The sequence below is a fragment of the Vitis vinifera genome, chromosome 11 (assembly GCF_030704535.1).
Source record: "Vitis vinifera cultivar Pinot Noir 40024 chromosome 11, ASM3070453v1".
Classification (NCBI taxonomy): Eukaryota; Viridiplantae; Streptophyta; class Magnoliopsida; order Vitales; family Vitaceae; genus Vitis; species Vitis vinifera.
The window spans coordinates 12917187-12931462 of NC_081815.1; the positions used below are offsets into that span (position 1 = coordinate 12917187).

A 14276-nucleotide genomic window follows, 5' to 3' on the forward strand; every position below is an offset into this window, starting at 1 on the left:
GATAGGTGTTTCTCTCTCAAAATTTGATCCAACTGGAGAAGCCACAACCCCTTTCCAGAACTATACCTTCCACCTTTCCTTTAAGAACCTCCACTGAGATTTTGAAAGATTTGGATTCAACTTCAAACCAACCCTTACCATCTTTCATCAGCCTCTCTATAAAGATATTATTTATATCTGTATGCAAATGATCAAGACAAAAGAAAAAAATACACAAAGAAATGAGAAATTACCTTGGAAGTTCCAGTTGGTGGCACAGCGAGCATATTCCAATCAATTTCATCAACATATTTCTTCTGTTCCCTATACACAGCCTTTGCACTGTTATATTTAGATTGGTATTCCGATAACAGTCCTTTTGCCTGCAAAATATTATATCATGTATAAATACCAGTCAATGAATTCTGAAAACAAACAAATATCCTATCTGCATGCCCCAAAAAAAAAAAAAAAAAAAAAAAATACATGTACATGCCACCCATAATTACACACCTGTGGGACCTAGAAAGCTAAAACTTAAGAGATATGCAGAAACACAACAAATACGCTTTTTCTTTTAGTGGATAAGACAAACTACTACTTGTATTAAGATCATAGAAAGATGTACAAATGAAGATTGGGAAGTGACAATAAAAAAAGTATTCTTACGGAAGAGAGATTAACCTCTAACCACATTGAAATCATTCTTATCATTACTCATTAATGCGATACTAATAAGGATAACCAGCGCACACATAGTTCTGCTTAGTAATTTACATTCAAACGTATTTCATATTCACTAACACATCAACTACATGGTGTAGACAAGGGCAACCCTGTCAGATAAGGTGTTAGCATCCAAGAGAACTCTAGTCCTTAAGCTCCCACAAGAAAATATAGCCTAAGATAACATCCACAAATCACCATTCACATGATATTCAGTAATTTTATGTATCTAGTTTGTTAAAATTTTGCAATTACAACACAATTGACAATGCTATGCTACAGAAGGAAACATTTCAACACCATTTACAACCAAGTACACCAAGAAATGATTGATTCTCTAATCCTACTGATGATAGTACATTTATAGTCTAACAGACTCTAAAGAGTAACAATGTGCTAAACCACAACAAAAAATGTTATTCCCAAATGAGTAAAGCAACATAAGGCTTTCTTTTTCCATGCATATATTACTTCTTATAAGGTTTCTTTTTTTTCTTTTTTTTCCTTTTCTTTTTTTACCTGATCAGAAATAAACTGATTCATTTCTAGTGAATAAGAAGGTCAAGAAGGATTAGAAATCCTTTCATGGCAGTAAAATATGATCAAAAACAAGGTGAGAAGCCCCATAAAGAGAAGCAGTATGAGCTGCAAAATTTAAGAGGGAAAAAAACAATTCAAGAACAAACCAAAAATTTACTAATTACAATTCTTACAAGATAACTGAGAAATAACAATTTGAAAATCTTTGAAGTTAAAGTCAACACAGAAATTCAAATCCAAAAAATACCAGGGCACGGCTAACAGAATTTTCAAAATTTTCGTAATCCTTCCATAATTGTTCAACATGATGAGTAGGAGTAACAATAGCTTTTTGGTATGCTTTCCGCACAGCTGTCATTCGCTGTGACTCTTCCTGTGTGGTTTGAGCCTGCAACATCACCTTGTAAGAACACTAAAAAAATAGCAAAAGAATTTATAGCAGTAAAAATCTTATGCCATCTGTATATTGGGGGAGAATTTAACAAACCGGATATGACTTTAAAAAGGCAATGTATTCCATCCATACAGGCCCGGATGCTATGTCTGCTCCTGTTAATACATACAGCAGAAATAAGCATCTTTTTTTTTTTTTGATAGGAAATGACAATGAAATATATTGATAGAATTAAGAAGTACAAAAGAAGGATGAGGAATCCTCCCATAAAAGCAAACTAAACAACAAGAATACAAAAACAAGAAGCTAAAAGGTAACAACAACAAACAAACTCTCTTAGCTACACACTGCTAGCCAATCTAGTTGCAACACATTAACGGGAATACCCTTAAAAACCGTGGAGCAAAAAGCCCAAAAAGAAGGAAGGAAGTAAATGGAATCCCATAGATTCTCTGAATTCCTAGCTTTATCCTCAAAAATCTTAGCATTTCTTTCCTGCCACACAACCCAAATTAAAGCAATACACGCAGTTTGCCACAAAACTATGCATCTCTTGGATTTTCCAAAACCTTTATAATTGATGGTCATCATGTCATAAATGCTCTTCGGGAGGACCTAATCCATCTTAGCTATTCGAAATAATTTGTGCCACAACCTCATCGTCAAAGAACAGTGTAAGAAAAGATGATTTACTGATTCTCCATGCTTCATACACAGCTTACAGATGTCAGGACTAAGAGCTTTATAGGGCCTTCTCAATTGTAGCAAGTCATTAGTATTTACCTTCTTGTGTGCCACTAACTAGACAAAGGACTTGACCTTAAAAGAGACTTGAGAATTCCAAACAAAATTAGTAGGGAAAACTGGAGATAAATAAAAAAGGTGGGACAACGCTAAAAAAAAAAAAAATTGATTGCAAATAACCCTGAAGAAGATAAAGACTAGGATATCGCATCTGAAATCGATGGGGATAAGTGCAAACAATCAAATGAACGCATGAGGCTTTCTAAATCTTCTATCTCAGAACCGGAAAGGTTACGATGGAAATTAAAGTTCCAAGAGAAGGGACGAGCAGAACCGAGAATTGAAGATATGAGAATATTTTTAACTGTGACTACTCTAAATAGTCTTGGATATTGGAATCCCAAAGGTGGTCCCCTCACCACAAGTCTTCTCAAAAGCGAATTCTTTCTCCATCTCCTACCACAAACCGAGTATACTTGGAAAAATCCTGAAAGACTTCTGCGATAGCCTTCCAAGGGCAACGATGTGACCATCTGACTATAGTGTTGGCATCCCAACCATTAGAATGTGTCCCATAAATGCTTAGAATGACCTGATGCCATAGAGTTGAACTCTCCCTAGGATACCTCCACAACCATTTCCCTAAAAGAGCAAGATTCCTTAGAGAAATCCTTCCAACCCCCAATTCCCCTTTTGCCTTCGGTTTACACACTACATCCCAACTAATAAGATGATCTCTTTTACATTCCCCAACCCCTAACCAAAGGAAATCCCTTTGCAATCTCTCAATTTTTGTAGCCACTGAAGCGGGAATCTTGAATAAGGATAGAAAGTAGCTAGGAATGTGGGATAGGCATGAATGGATAAGAGTTATCCTACCTCCAAAAGATAAATAAGCCTTTTTCCACTCATCTAATCTCCGCGAGATTCTCTTAATCACTGGATCCCAAAAGCCACAAGCCTTTGGATTCTCTCCCAAAGGAAGACCCAAGTAGAGTATAGGCCAATCAGAAACCTTGCAATCAAGCAACAGGGCTAACCTAAAGAGATGATCATGATCAAGGATGATGCCATAAAGGTTACTCTTGCCCAAACACTAACAAAATAAACTTAAGAGTTTGCAGTTCTTCCACACAAGTGCTAGAAAATAAGATGATATCTTCTACAAATTGCAGATGGGACACCCTTGTTCTATTCCTACCTACACTGAAGCCCTCCAACATACTTCTTTCCTCTGCTCTCAACAACATCCTACTCAACACATCAGCGACGATAGTAAACAGAAAAGGAGATAGAGGATCACCTTCTCTTAATCCTCTAGTTGCCTTGACCCACCCTTTAGCATTTCCATTCACTAAAATTGCATAAGAGACCGATGACAAACAACCTCTCATCCAAGACCTCCATCTAGGACTAAACCCCTTCCTATCCAACACATGATCCAAAAAATCTCAATCCACATGGTCATAACCCTTTTCAAAGTCAATTTTGAAGACAACTCCTTCCTCCTCTGATCGTCTTTTCTCATCCACATCTCATTGGCTATTAGAACTGCATCCAAAATTTGCCTCCCTTGAACAAAAGCACCTTGAGTAGAATTGATAGTTTCATGTAGTACACCTCTTAATCGCCTTGATAAGACTTTGGCTATTATCTTGTAGAGACAAGTGATCAAGGAAATAGGTCTAAAGTATGAAATTTTTTTTGTCTAGCTATTTTTAGCAAAAGTACTACGAAGGTGGCATTGGTGCTTTGATTAATTATCCCGCTTCTGTGAAACTCTGCGAACACCCTCACTAAGTCCTCCTTGATCACATCCCAACAATCTTGAAACACTGCAATGGTAAATCCATCAAGCCTCGGCGCCTTATCCCTATCTAACTAAAAAATGGCTTTAGAAATCTCTTCTTCAGTAAAAGGGGAATCCAACCTAGAAGCACTCTCTTCTGAGATAGGGGACCAATTTAAGCCTTCTACTCTCCAAGACTCTCCAGGGGGACTTGAGTAGAGCTTTTCATAAAAGAGTAAGATCTCGTCTATGATGCTATCAATATTATTCAACACTAAACCTCTTTCATTCTCCAGAAACTTGATGAATTTCCTATTTCATCTGCCATTAGCCACTTAGTGAAAAAACTTTGAATTGCAATCCCCTTCTTTTACCCATTTCACCCTAACTTTTTGTCTCCAATGAACCTCTTCCTTGAAAATTAATTCCTCCAACTCCCCTTTTCTCAAAGCTCTTTGTGCTGAAAGTTCAAAAGAAAGAACCCCTCCTTGCTCAACAGCATCAATGTTAGCAATATCACTATGGATGCATTTTTTCCTTTCCTTTAGCACTCCAAAAGATTCCTTATTCCACTCTTTCAATTTGGCCTTAAAAAATTGTAACTTCCTTATAAACTTATGACCTTCCCAACCAACTCCCTGAAAGCCTCTCCACCAACTTCTAAAGCAATCTCTGAAACTAGGATGTTGCAACCACATATTCTCAAACCTAAAAGGAGTTATCCTCCACTTGAATGGATTTGTGTCCAAAACAATCGGTCAATGATCCAATGTCCATCTAGGAAGAACTTCTTGAAGGCTTTGAGGAAAGAATTGCTCCCACTCATTTGTGTAAAGAAACCGATCCAATCTCTTACACACAGGTGAATCTTGCATGTTTAACCAAGTGAATGGAGTGTTCCTTAAAAGGGGGTCGATTAATTCACAACCTCTTATAAATCCATCAAAGTCCCTCATGCTAGAAATTAAATTAGAGCCTCCCAATTTTTCTGAAATTCTCCTTATAACATTAAAATCACCGCCCACACACCAGAAAGTAAAGGAAAGACCATAAATGTCTAAGAGCTCCACCCAAAAATCCTTCCTAAGTAAGGAAATGTTTGGGCTATAAACTGAGGACAGGCACAGGGGTCCACATAAATATAAATAATAAGCATCTTTAAATCACCATGATTCAGTATTGAATCTAGCTCCACTAATCAGATAAATTCATCTTTAGTATCAAATAGGATCATTCCATCAATCAAGTCTCATAAACACAATTTTTTATAGGAGAAAGAAAGGGATAGTTACAAAAAATGAATACCTATCCTCCAAAAGGAATAACAAAACCAATAGACAAGAACAAACACAGAGGAAACCAACAAAATAGACAACAAAAATAGACCACAGAGAGCAAGCATATCCTCCAAAAGGAATAATTAAAAAACCAATAGACAAGAACAAAGCAGAGGAGACAAACAAAATTGACAGCAAAAATAGACCACAAGGAACAAGCACCTCCCCAACAAAAGCCAAGCCATTTTATAAGGATATCTTCTCCCCTGAGAGACCAAAGAGAGAACAATTGGCGAGTCTCCTTCCATATGATGGTTTCCAAGGCCCAAATAAGGTGCCTTTAACAAACACTTAGGACCTCTCCTTCAATAGCCAAATCAAATATGATATGAAGAAGGGCCTCTCCATGACACATGAAATACATCATCAATCCTCATCTGCCTAGATTTCTTAACAAATAACTATAGAAATTGAGTTTAATACACCCTAAAGAGGGACATATCAACAACGCCCTAGCTTAGGTTGTATTCTTGTTGCTAATAGCCTAATACAAACAACTGCTTGCTCAGATTTTTATGTAATTATATATATGAAAAACTATCTTTTCGTTGTATTAAATAAAGGTAAGAAAATATACAAAAGAAAGAAGGATAAAAAATTCACAACTCAAGGACTCCTCCGCATCACCTAAGGAGGAGAAGTTCCTAGAGGTTATAAGGGGTGACACCTTTGAACTGTGTGAATCTGTTTTAAAGCCATGAGGGAGGTCATGATGGCTATGAGCCCAAAGCAAACAATATTCACACAATGTTGGTAGGTCACGATAACAACAATGAACGAATAATGATGAAGGAAATGACTCCTCCAATGAGATGACAACAAGATTCTCTTATCCTTCATCTAACTAAGATAGTTTAGGAACCTTGGTGTAATTGCCAAAGGTCTATTTTTTCTTTTCTTTGCCTTTGTCTTTTTTGATTGCTCTTCTCATTATACAACCAAAAAAAATAAACCCTTCTATATTGGTGGAACTTCTATGATCCTACATCATTGGGCCTCTTCAATCTCTTTGTAAAAACAGACTTTGCTATATATCATTGAAATATGACAAGGTGGTTGTACAAAATTATTGATATTTTTTTAGAATTGGGATGTTCCTAATATCAGGTACCTCTTAAGCAATCATGTGGTGGATGTGTTTGAACCACATCCACCATACAAAATATTTCGACCATGAACTATAGTGAGCATTATGTGAACCATTTTGGCCTGTACAAATAAATTTGCCTTTTGGACTACCATACAACTATTTTCCTTTTTTATGAGGCTCTATACTTGTCAGAAGGATTTCTCATCCTCCCTTATATTTACTATTTCAATACAATAAAATGGTTAGTTCTAATCATAAAAAAAAAATTAAAAAATTAAAAAACACCGAAAGCACAAATCCCAATCAACATATACACCATAGTACAAAATCACATATAATCCCATAACCCCGAATGAGTTCACTCCCAATCTTCATCTTCTAACCTCTCTCTTTTGTCACACTTAGTTAAAAATAAGAAATATCTTCCCTTACAAGCCGTGGTCTTTTTCATCCATATCTTTACCTGGCTTTCTTCATGATGAAAATAGCACCCATTCTTCCATTTCAGAAAACTCGGTGTATAAGAAGAAAGAAACTTAACTTCCTTGCAAGTCAAGGCCTTCACTTCATTAGTAGCTCATAAAAGGTTGATACAACTTATAACCTCTTACATGACCATCCAAAGCCCTCTCTCTTTTAATTGGTACGTGATGTAGAAATAGAGAAGAAACCAAGGACCTTGCACCACCTAATTATTGAATTTTGGTTGAAAATTTTCTCCTAGGGGAAACAACTTTTTAAGAATCTTCATTCTAAACTAGGGTGACGCAAGAAAATTCTTCCTTTTAGCTTCTCCCTAGGCATTGATTTCAAAGCAATTAGAAGGTATTTGCTTTGAGTTACATTATACAGCTACTTAGTAGTTTCCTCCTCATGTATGAAGCATGCTAAGATGGCTTTAACTTGAATTCAATCCCCAACTACATCTCTATCAAAGTAGACTTCCATCGATGCTCTTTAGGTATCTTGGAACAGTTATGTATGGTCACGTTGGAAGGATAGCGAATGAAATTTTTGTTTACCATTTTTAAACCTTTGAGTTATAGTTTCACTACTAAGGCTTAGATTAAAGATCTTTATACCCATTAGAAGATTTGAAAAATTATGTCCAAATTTGAATGGCTATAATTTGTTTGTAAATATTGTAATTGATTTGTATGGTTGTATATTTTTTTCTTTCCTAATTACTTCTTAGAAATCTGCCTGTAATTAGTTTTCCTGGTTTAGTCCTAAATAGCTATAGGCTAGTCAACCTTGTATCTATATAAGTTTTACTCATCCTTTTTGAGAATTAAGAGTGAGAAATTATTCATTCCTTCATGGTATCAAGGCAAGTAAAAATTCTACAGTTTGTTTCATCTTCTTCTAAGCCTTCATTGCATTTTTTCTTTGGCCTTTTTTGCTGACTGTTGTGCTTAGCCTTCATTGTTGAACCTTATACCCATCAGCCTTCTATCAGTCCCATTTTCATCCAGTTTAAATTTGCCAACTGGAAAATCAAGAGTGCTTAGACTTCATTGCTGAATCAGCTTGAAAATCACAATCCAAGTTCTACACCAACTTTCAGGTTTTAAGTAATATCCATGCAATGAATGTCTCTAATGACTGTTTTTCCAGCACATGGATTCAGGTGCATCAGATCATATGACCAACATTCCAAAATTATTTTCCACCTAGTCCACATGTTCTGGAAAGCAAAAAACAAAGATTGCTGATGGATCTTTTTCTTTTATAGCTGGTCATGGCATAGACAAAATCAACCCCACTTTGTCTCTAAAATCTGTGTCGCATGTTCCCAATCTTTCCTATAACCTTTCGTCCATAGGAAAAATCACTAAAGATTTTAATTGCTTGGTTATATTCACTTCTTCTAGTTGCACTTTTCAGGATTCTGTAACAGGGAGGGCGATTGCACATGCTAAGGAAAAAGATGGACTATACTACATAGATACTAATTGGAAGATAGGTGTTTTAAGGTGTCAAGGCTTAGTCTTGACCTCTTATTCAAAAGTTGATCAGATTTGGCTTTGACATAGACATCTAGGACATCCTCCATTTCCATTGTTGAAAAAGGTGATTCCATCTTTGTTTGAAAACTTTGACCATCTCAATTTTCATTGTGAAGTGTCTTCTTGCTAAGCACCATCGAGTTCCATTTCCAATAAAAAATCCTAAATGTCTTTCTCCATTTAGTTTGATACATTCAGATGTTTGGGGTCCTTCTCGTGTTCCAATTATTTAGGTTCTCAATGGTTTGTTACATATATCGATGATTGCACTCGAACCACTTGGGTTTATCACTTAAAATCAAAATCTCTACTCTCTTTCATAAACTCATTAGTACACAATTTGGAACCAAGATATAGACACTCGGATCTGACAATGGGAAAGAATACTTTAATAATGACTTGATTACATATCTTCAAAAAAAAGCCCTTGTTCATCAATCGTCATGTATTGATGCTCCCCAACAAAATGGGGTTGCCAAGAGAAAAAAATAGGCATTTACTAGAGGTTGCCAGGTCCCTTCTATTCCAAATGAAAGTTCCTAAAATCTATTGGGTTGAAGTCATTCTAACAGCCATCTACTTGATCAATCATATGTCATCCTAGGTTCTTGCATTCAAATCTCCTATAGATACTCCTTTAAGAGTTCCTTCAAAATTTTCAAGCATTGATTCTCTTCCTCCAAAAATCTTTGGGCAGGTTTCTTTTGTTCTTGTTCATAACCACTTGAGAAGCAAGCTTGATCCAAAGCCTCCCAAATGCATTTTCTTAGGGCATTCTCACACAGAAAACAGATGTAAATGTTAGCATCCTCCCACCAAAAGGAAATATACATCACCATGGATGTTACCTTTATTGAAGACAAACCTTATTTCACTAAAACCTATCTTCCGGGCGAGAGTAAGAAGATTATGGAAGATGGATGGTGGGATTCTGGTCAGGTGTTAGTGCAAGATTTTGATTCTGGACAGGTTGTAGAGCACGATTCTGATCACTTTTTAAATTACGTTTTACCAAGTGCTATATATAAACAGTCATCTAATCTTTATGATCATTCTACTCCTTTTGAGAGTGAACCAGTCTAAAAAAATCAACCTGAAAGTCTGTCCATTGAAACTGAACAGAGTCTAAGTTCCTCAAGTCTTGACCAGAACCTAAATCCCTCAAAACCTATATTGCAGATTCAGTCTCTTGAAACTAAGCATAAGAGACATGAAGCACCTGATTTCAATGTGTACTCCAAGAGAAAAAGATCCACAGTACTTGCACATGCCCCAATCTCTGAAATCGTGACAGGTAATGAAAATGTTAATTCCAGTCTTGATACTAATACCCAACATCTTATCTCAAATTTTTTTCCCTTACAGAGATTGCCATCAAAATACCATGCCTTTATTATTCATTTGTTCTCTAATGAAACTAGTCCAAGAGGCCTTAAATAGTAAACCAAGGAAAGATGCCATGAATGAAGAACTACAAGCCTTTAAAAAAAATAAAACTTGGGAGGTTGTGGACCTGCCTCAAGGCAAGAAAACAGTGGGATGTAGGTGGATTTATATCATCAAATACAAGGTTGATAGAACCATAGAAAGGTACAAAGTGAGGCTAGTTGCTAAAAGGTACACTCAGACATATGGTATAGATTACCAAGAAACCTTTGCACTGAAGGAGATCATGTCAATTGGAGTTTTTTGGATCATGTTCTAGAAAGGAAAGGCTTTAGCACAAGATGAAGATCATGGATAAGGGGTTGACTTTCTTTAACAAATTTTGCAGTCCTAGTTACTAGAAATGTCAGGTTGGGTTAAGGCCACTAGAGGTTTGAGACAAGGAGACCCTCTTTCTTCTTTTCTTTTTACCATTGTAGTGGATGTCCTAAGTAGGATGTTGACCAAAATGGAGGAAAGTGGTTTAACTAAGGGTTTCCTTGTCGGTAGGGATAGGACTACAGTGTCTCTGTTACAATTTGAAGGTGACACCGCTTTCTTCTCAAAGGCCTCTATGGATTTTCAACAAAACCTTAAGCTAATCCTTTTGGTTTTTTGCCAGCTATTTGGTTTGAAAATAAATTTAGAGAAAAGCATTCTTTCTGGTATTAATGTTAGCTAAGAGTTGTTATCCAGGCTGGCCATGTTGCTTGATTGTAGAGTTTCAAAGTGACCTCTCTCCCAATAGGATTTTTTATTAGAAGGGAATTCAAAGACAATAGGATTTTGGGATCCAATGATTGATGGAACCTCGAGGTTGGATGGGTGGAAAAAGGCTTTTTTCTCTTGGGGGGAAGGATAAACTTAATTTAGTCATGTTTGACTCTCATTCCTAGCTATTTTCTCTCTCTATCTAAGATCTCATTAGCAATAGCTTCAAAGATTGAGAAAATACAAAGGGACTTCCTTTGGTCTGGGATTGAGGATGGCAAGAGATATCATCTTATTAGTTAGGTAGTGAAGGTTCAAGGATAGGAAAGACTTCTTTAAGAAATAATGCTCCATTAGGGAAGTAGCTTTGGAGGTTCCCAAAGGAAAGTTGTCGTCTTTGGTATTAAGTTATTGCGAGCATTTATGGGACACATCCTCATGGATGGGATGTTAGCATTATGGTTAGATGGTCACATAAATGTCCTTGGAAGGCTATTGCACAAGTCTTTCAAGGTTTTGCCCCACCCACCCGCTTTGTGGTGGAGAATGGGGAGAGAATCCGGTTCTAGGAATATTTATGGTAGGGAAGTCAACTTCTATGTTCCCAATTTTCTTAACTCTATAAAGTTATCTTAGTGAAAAACCTCACCATTTCAACCATCCTTGGTAATTCCTATTTACCTTCTTGAAATTTTAACTTCCATCACAATCTCATTGATATTGAAATTGATTCTCTTAAAAGACTCATGTCATCACTCACCTTGGTGCGCTTGTTTCCCACCACCACAGATTCAAGGGCATGGACTTTATCCTCCTTTGGCATATTCTTAGTAAAATCTTTCTTTTTGGTCTTATCCAAGTCCTCGAATCCAATCCCATTCTTTCAGGCCAATTTGGTTTGGACATTAAAAGATCCTTCAAAGGTCAAGACTTTTGTCTAGTTAGTAGTACACAAGGAGGTAAATACGAATGACTTGCTATAGGTGAGAAGACTCTACAAATCCCTTAGTCTGCATTGGTGCATTTTATGCAAAGGAAGTGGAGAATCGATCAACCATCTTTTTCTACATTGTTCATTAGCTTTGTGGCTTTGGTGGCATAAAGTCTTCAGTTTAGCCAATATGATTTGGGTGCCACCTAGGAGTATTAGAGATATGATGATTATTTCTTCTAGAGAATTAGGGAATTCATTAAGAAGCAAGACTCTTTAGCAAATCATTTGCCTCACTATTCTTTGGATTGTGTGGCAAGAGAGAAATGTTAGGATTTTTTAGGCAAGATGATGTTATACCCCTCCCTTTGGGCCTCTTGTTTCATCACTTTAAGGGAGTTCCACGTAATGTTATTCAACTAGGTTGGCTTTTAGTTTGTAATTCATAGGATGTGTATAACATTGAGAGGAGTTCTTTTCAATTTCTATGTTATTTTGTTAATGCCTATGTTTTAGTTTCTCTTTGTATAGTGGAGAAGTATACTCTATGATGAGATTTTGTATTTTTTGGGAAGGACCCCTCATCCTTCTCCGTTTCTTTTATCCATAAAATTTATCTTTGTTTTTGACAAAAAAAAAAATATTTGCACCGATAGCAAAGCAAAGATAAACCCTATAAGAATTTTATTATTTTTCTCTGCTAACCCTTTTTTTTTTTTTCTTTTTTGATAATTGAGCAACCTTTCATGGCCAAACCCTTAGGAACCTTTCATGGCCAAACCTTTAGGACTCTCCATAGGGACCCGAATCTCAGAGTGCTGACCGCCCTGCAACAACCAGTACCGAGTAAATTCAGGATATCATCAATAGCAGGATTTAAATCCAGGACCATGTGCCACTTACTGGGACCACACTTCCCAGTGTTTTCCTTGACCAACTAGGCTACTCTGGCAGGTATCTTTCTCTACTAACTTTGAATGACCTTTGCAACCATTTCATGTAAAGAATGCTTTCCTTCATGGAGATCTAGAAAATGAGGTATACATGGATGTTGCTCCTAATTTCATACACAAATCTTAGACAAATAGAGTGTGGAGACTTAGAAAATCACTTTATGGGCTCAAGCAATCCCCAAGAACCTGGTCTGGAAGATGCACTAAGTCAATGATGATGAGGGGTTATCATCAAACCTAAGGTGATTACACACTATTCTTCAAACATTCCCCTCTTGGTTCAGTAACTATTTTGATTATCTATGTAGATGATATCATTGTTACTAGCAATAACTTGGAAGAAATTAGAGAATTAAAGTCATACCTAGCAAAGGAATTCGAGAACAAAGACTTGGGTAATCTAAGGTACTTTTAGGGATAAAAGTTGCAAGATTAAAACAGGGAATTTTTATTTCTCAACGAAAAAATGCACAAGATCTACTCAAAGAAACTAGCATGCTAAGGTGCAAAATTGTTAATGCCCCTATAAAGTCAAACCATAAGCTAGGGAACAAGAATAAAGAACCTATGGCTGACTGGGGCATCCACAAAAGAATAGTGGGGAAACTAATTTACTTATCAAACACTAGACTTGACATAGCGTATGCTATAAGTGTGGTAAGTCAATTTATACATTCTCCACTTAAATCTCATATGGAGGTTGTGCATAGAATTATCATATATCTAAAGACAACCCTAGGCAAGGGAATAACGTTTCAAAAGAATGACGATTTCAAGTTGGGAGCCTATACCAATGCAAATTGGCCAAGTTCAATGGTGGATAAAAGATCAACCACTAGGTACTACATATTTCTAAGAGGAAATTTAGTCACTTGGAGAAGTAAAAAACTTGTTGTGGTCAAATCTAATGCAGAAGCTGAGTTTAGAGCTATGGCTCACAATATTTGTGAGATATCATGACTGAAAATTAGACTCATAGATCTTAAGACTAAGATAAAGGAGCCAATGATGTTGTATTGTGACAATGAGGTGGCTATAACTATAGCTCATAACCTAGTCCATCATTATTGCACCGAACATGTGGGAGTGGATCAACACTTCATCAAAGAGAAAGTAGATTCTGAACAAATTTGTACACCGTATGTCTCCTCAACTAGGCAGTTGGCAAACATCCTCACTAAAGGTTTGCCAAATCTGGTTTTTCATCAAATCTTAGACAAGCTAGGAATACAAGACATCTTTGCACCTGCTTAAGGGGGAGTGTTGAAAGATTTGACAAAATATGTCTAAATTTGAATGCCTATAATTTGTTTGTAAATATTATGGTTGTATATTTTAGTTTTTTCCTTATTTCTTTCCTAGAAATTTGAATGTAATTAGGTTCCTTGATTTAGTCCTAAATTAGCTTTAGTCTAGTCAACCTTGTATCTATATAAGTTGTAATCATTCTTTTTTGAGAATCAAGAGTGAGAAATTATTCATTCCTTCAACAGTTTTTAGAGAAACAACGTCTAGAGGCTATTATAAAAATATTTCTTAGGATTGCATACCTTCCTGACTCTTTTCATAGGTCTTCTAGGATAATTTGGTGAGCCATAAGTTTTGTTGTTATTGTTAAGTTTCGTGTCTCATTATTTTTACTTTAGAT

General features: G+C 36.2%; 1 protein-coding gene across 2 annotated transcripts in view; it reads right to left on the reverse strand.

Annotated features, from left to right (window-relative positions):
* Positions 1-14276, reverse strand: part of LOC100262033 (cleavage stimulation factor subunit 77) — an 86922-nt gene that overhangs the window by 39826 nt on the left and 32820 nt on the right. For both annotated transcript variants that reach the window (XM_002265157.5, XM_010658414.3), the window contains 3 exons: positions 1733-1794; positions 1493-1633; positions 234-362 (listed from right to left, as the gene is read on the reverse strand). In XM_002265157.5, coding sequence (XP_002265193.1) covers positions 234-362; positions 1493-1633; positions 1733-1794 — 332 coding nt within the window. The remainder of the gene's footprint in view (positions 1-233; positions 363-1492; positions 1634-1732; positions 1795-14276) is intronic.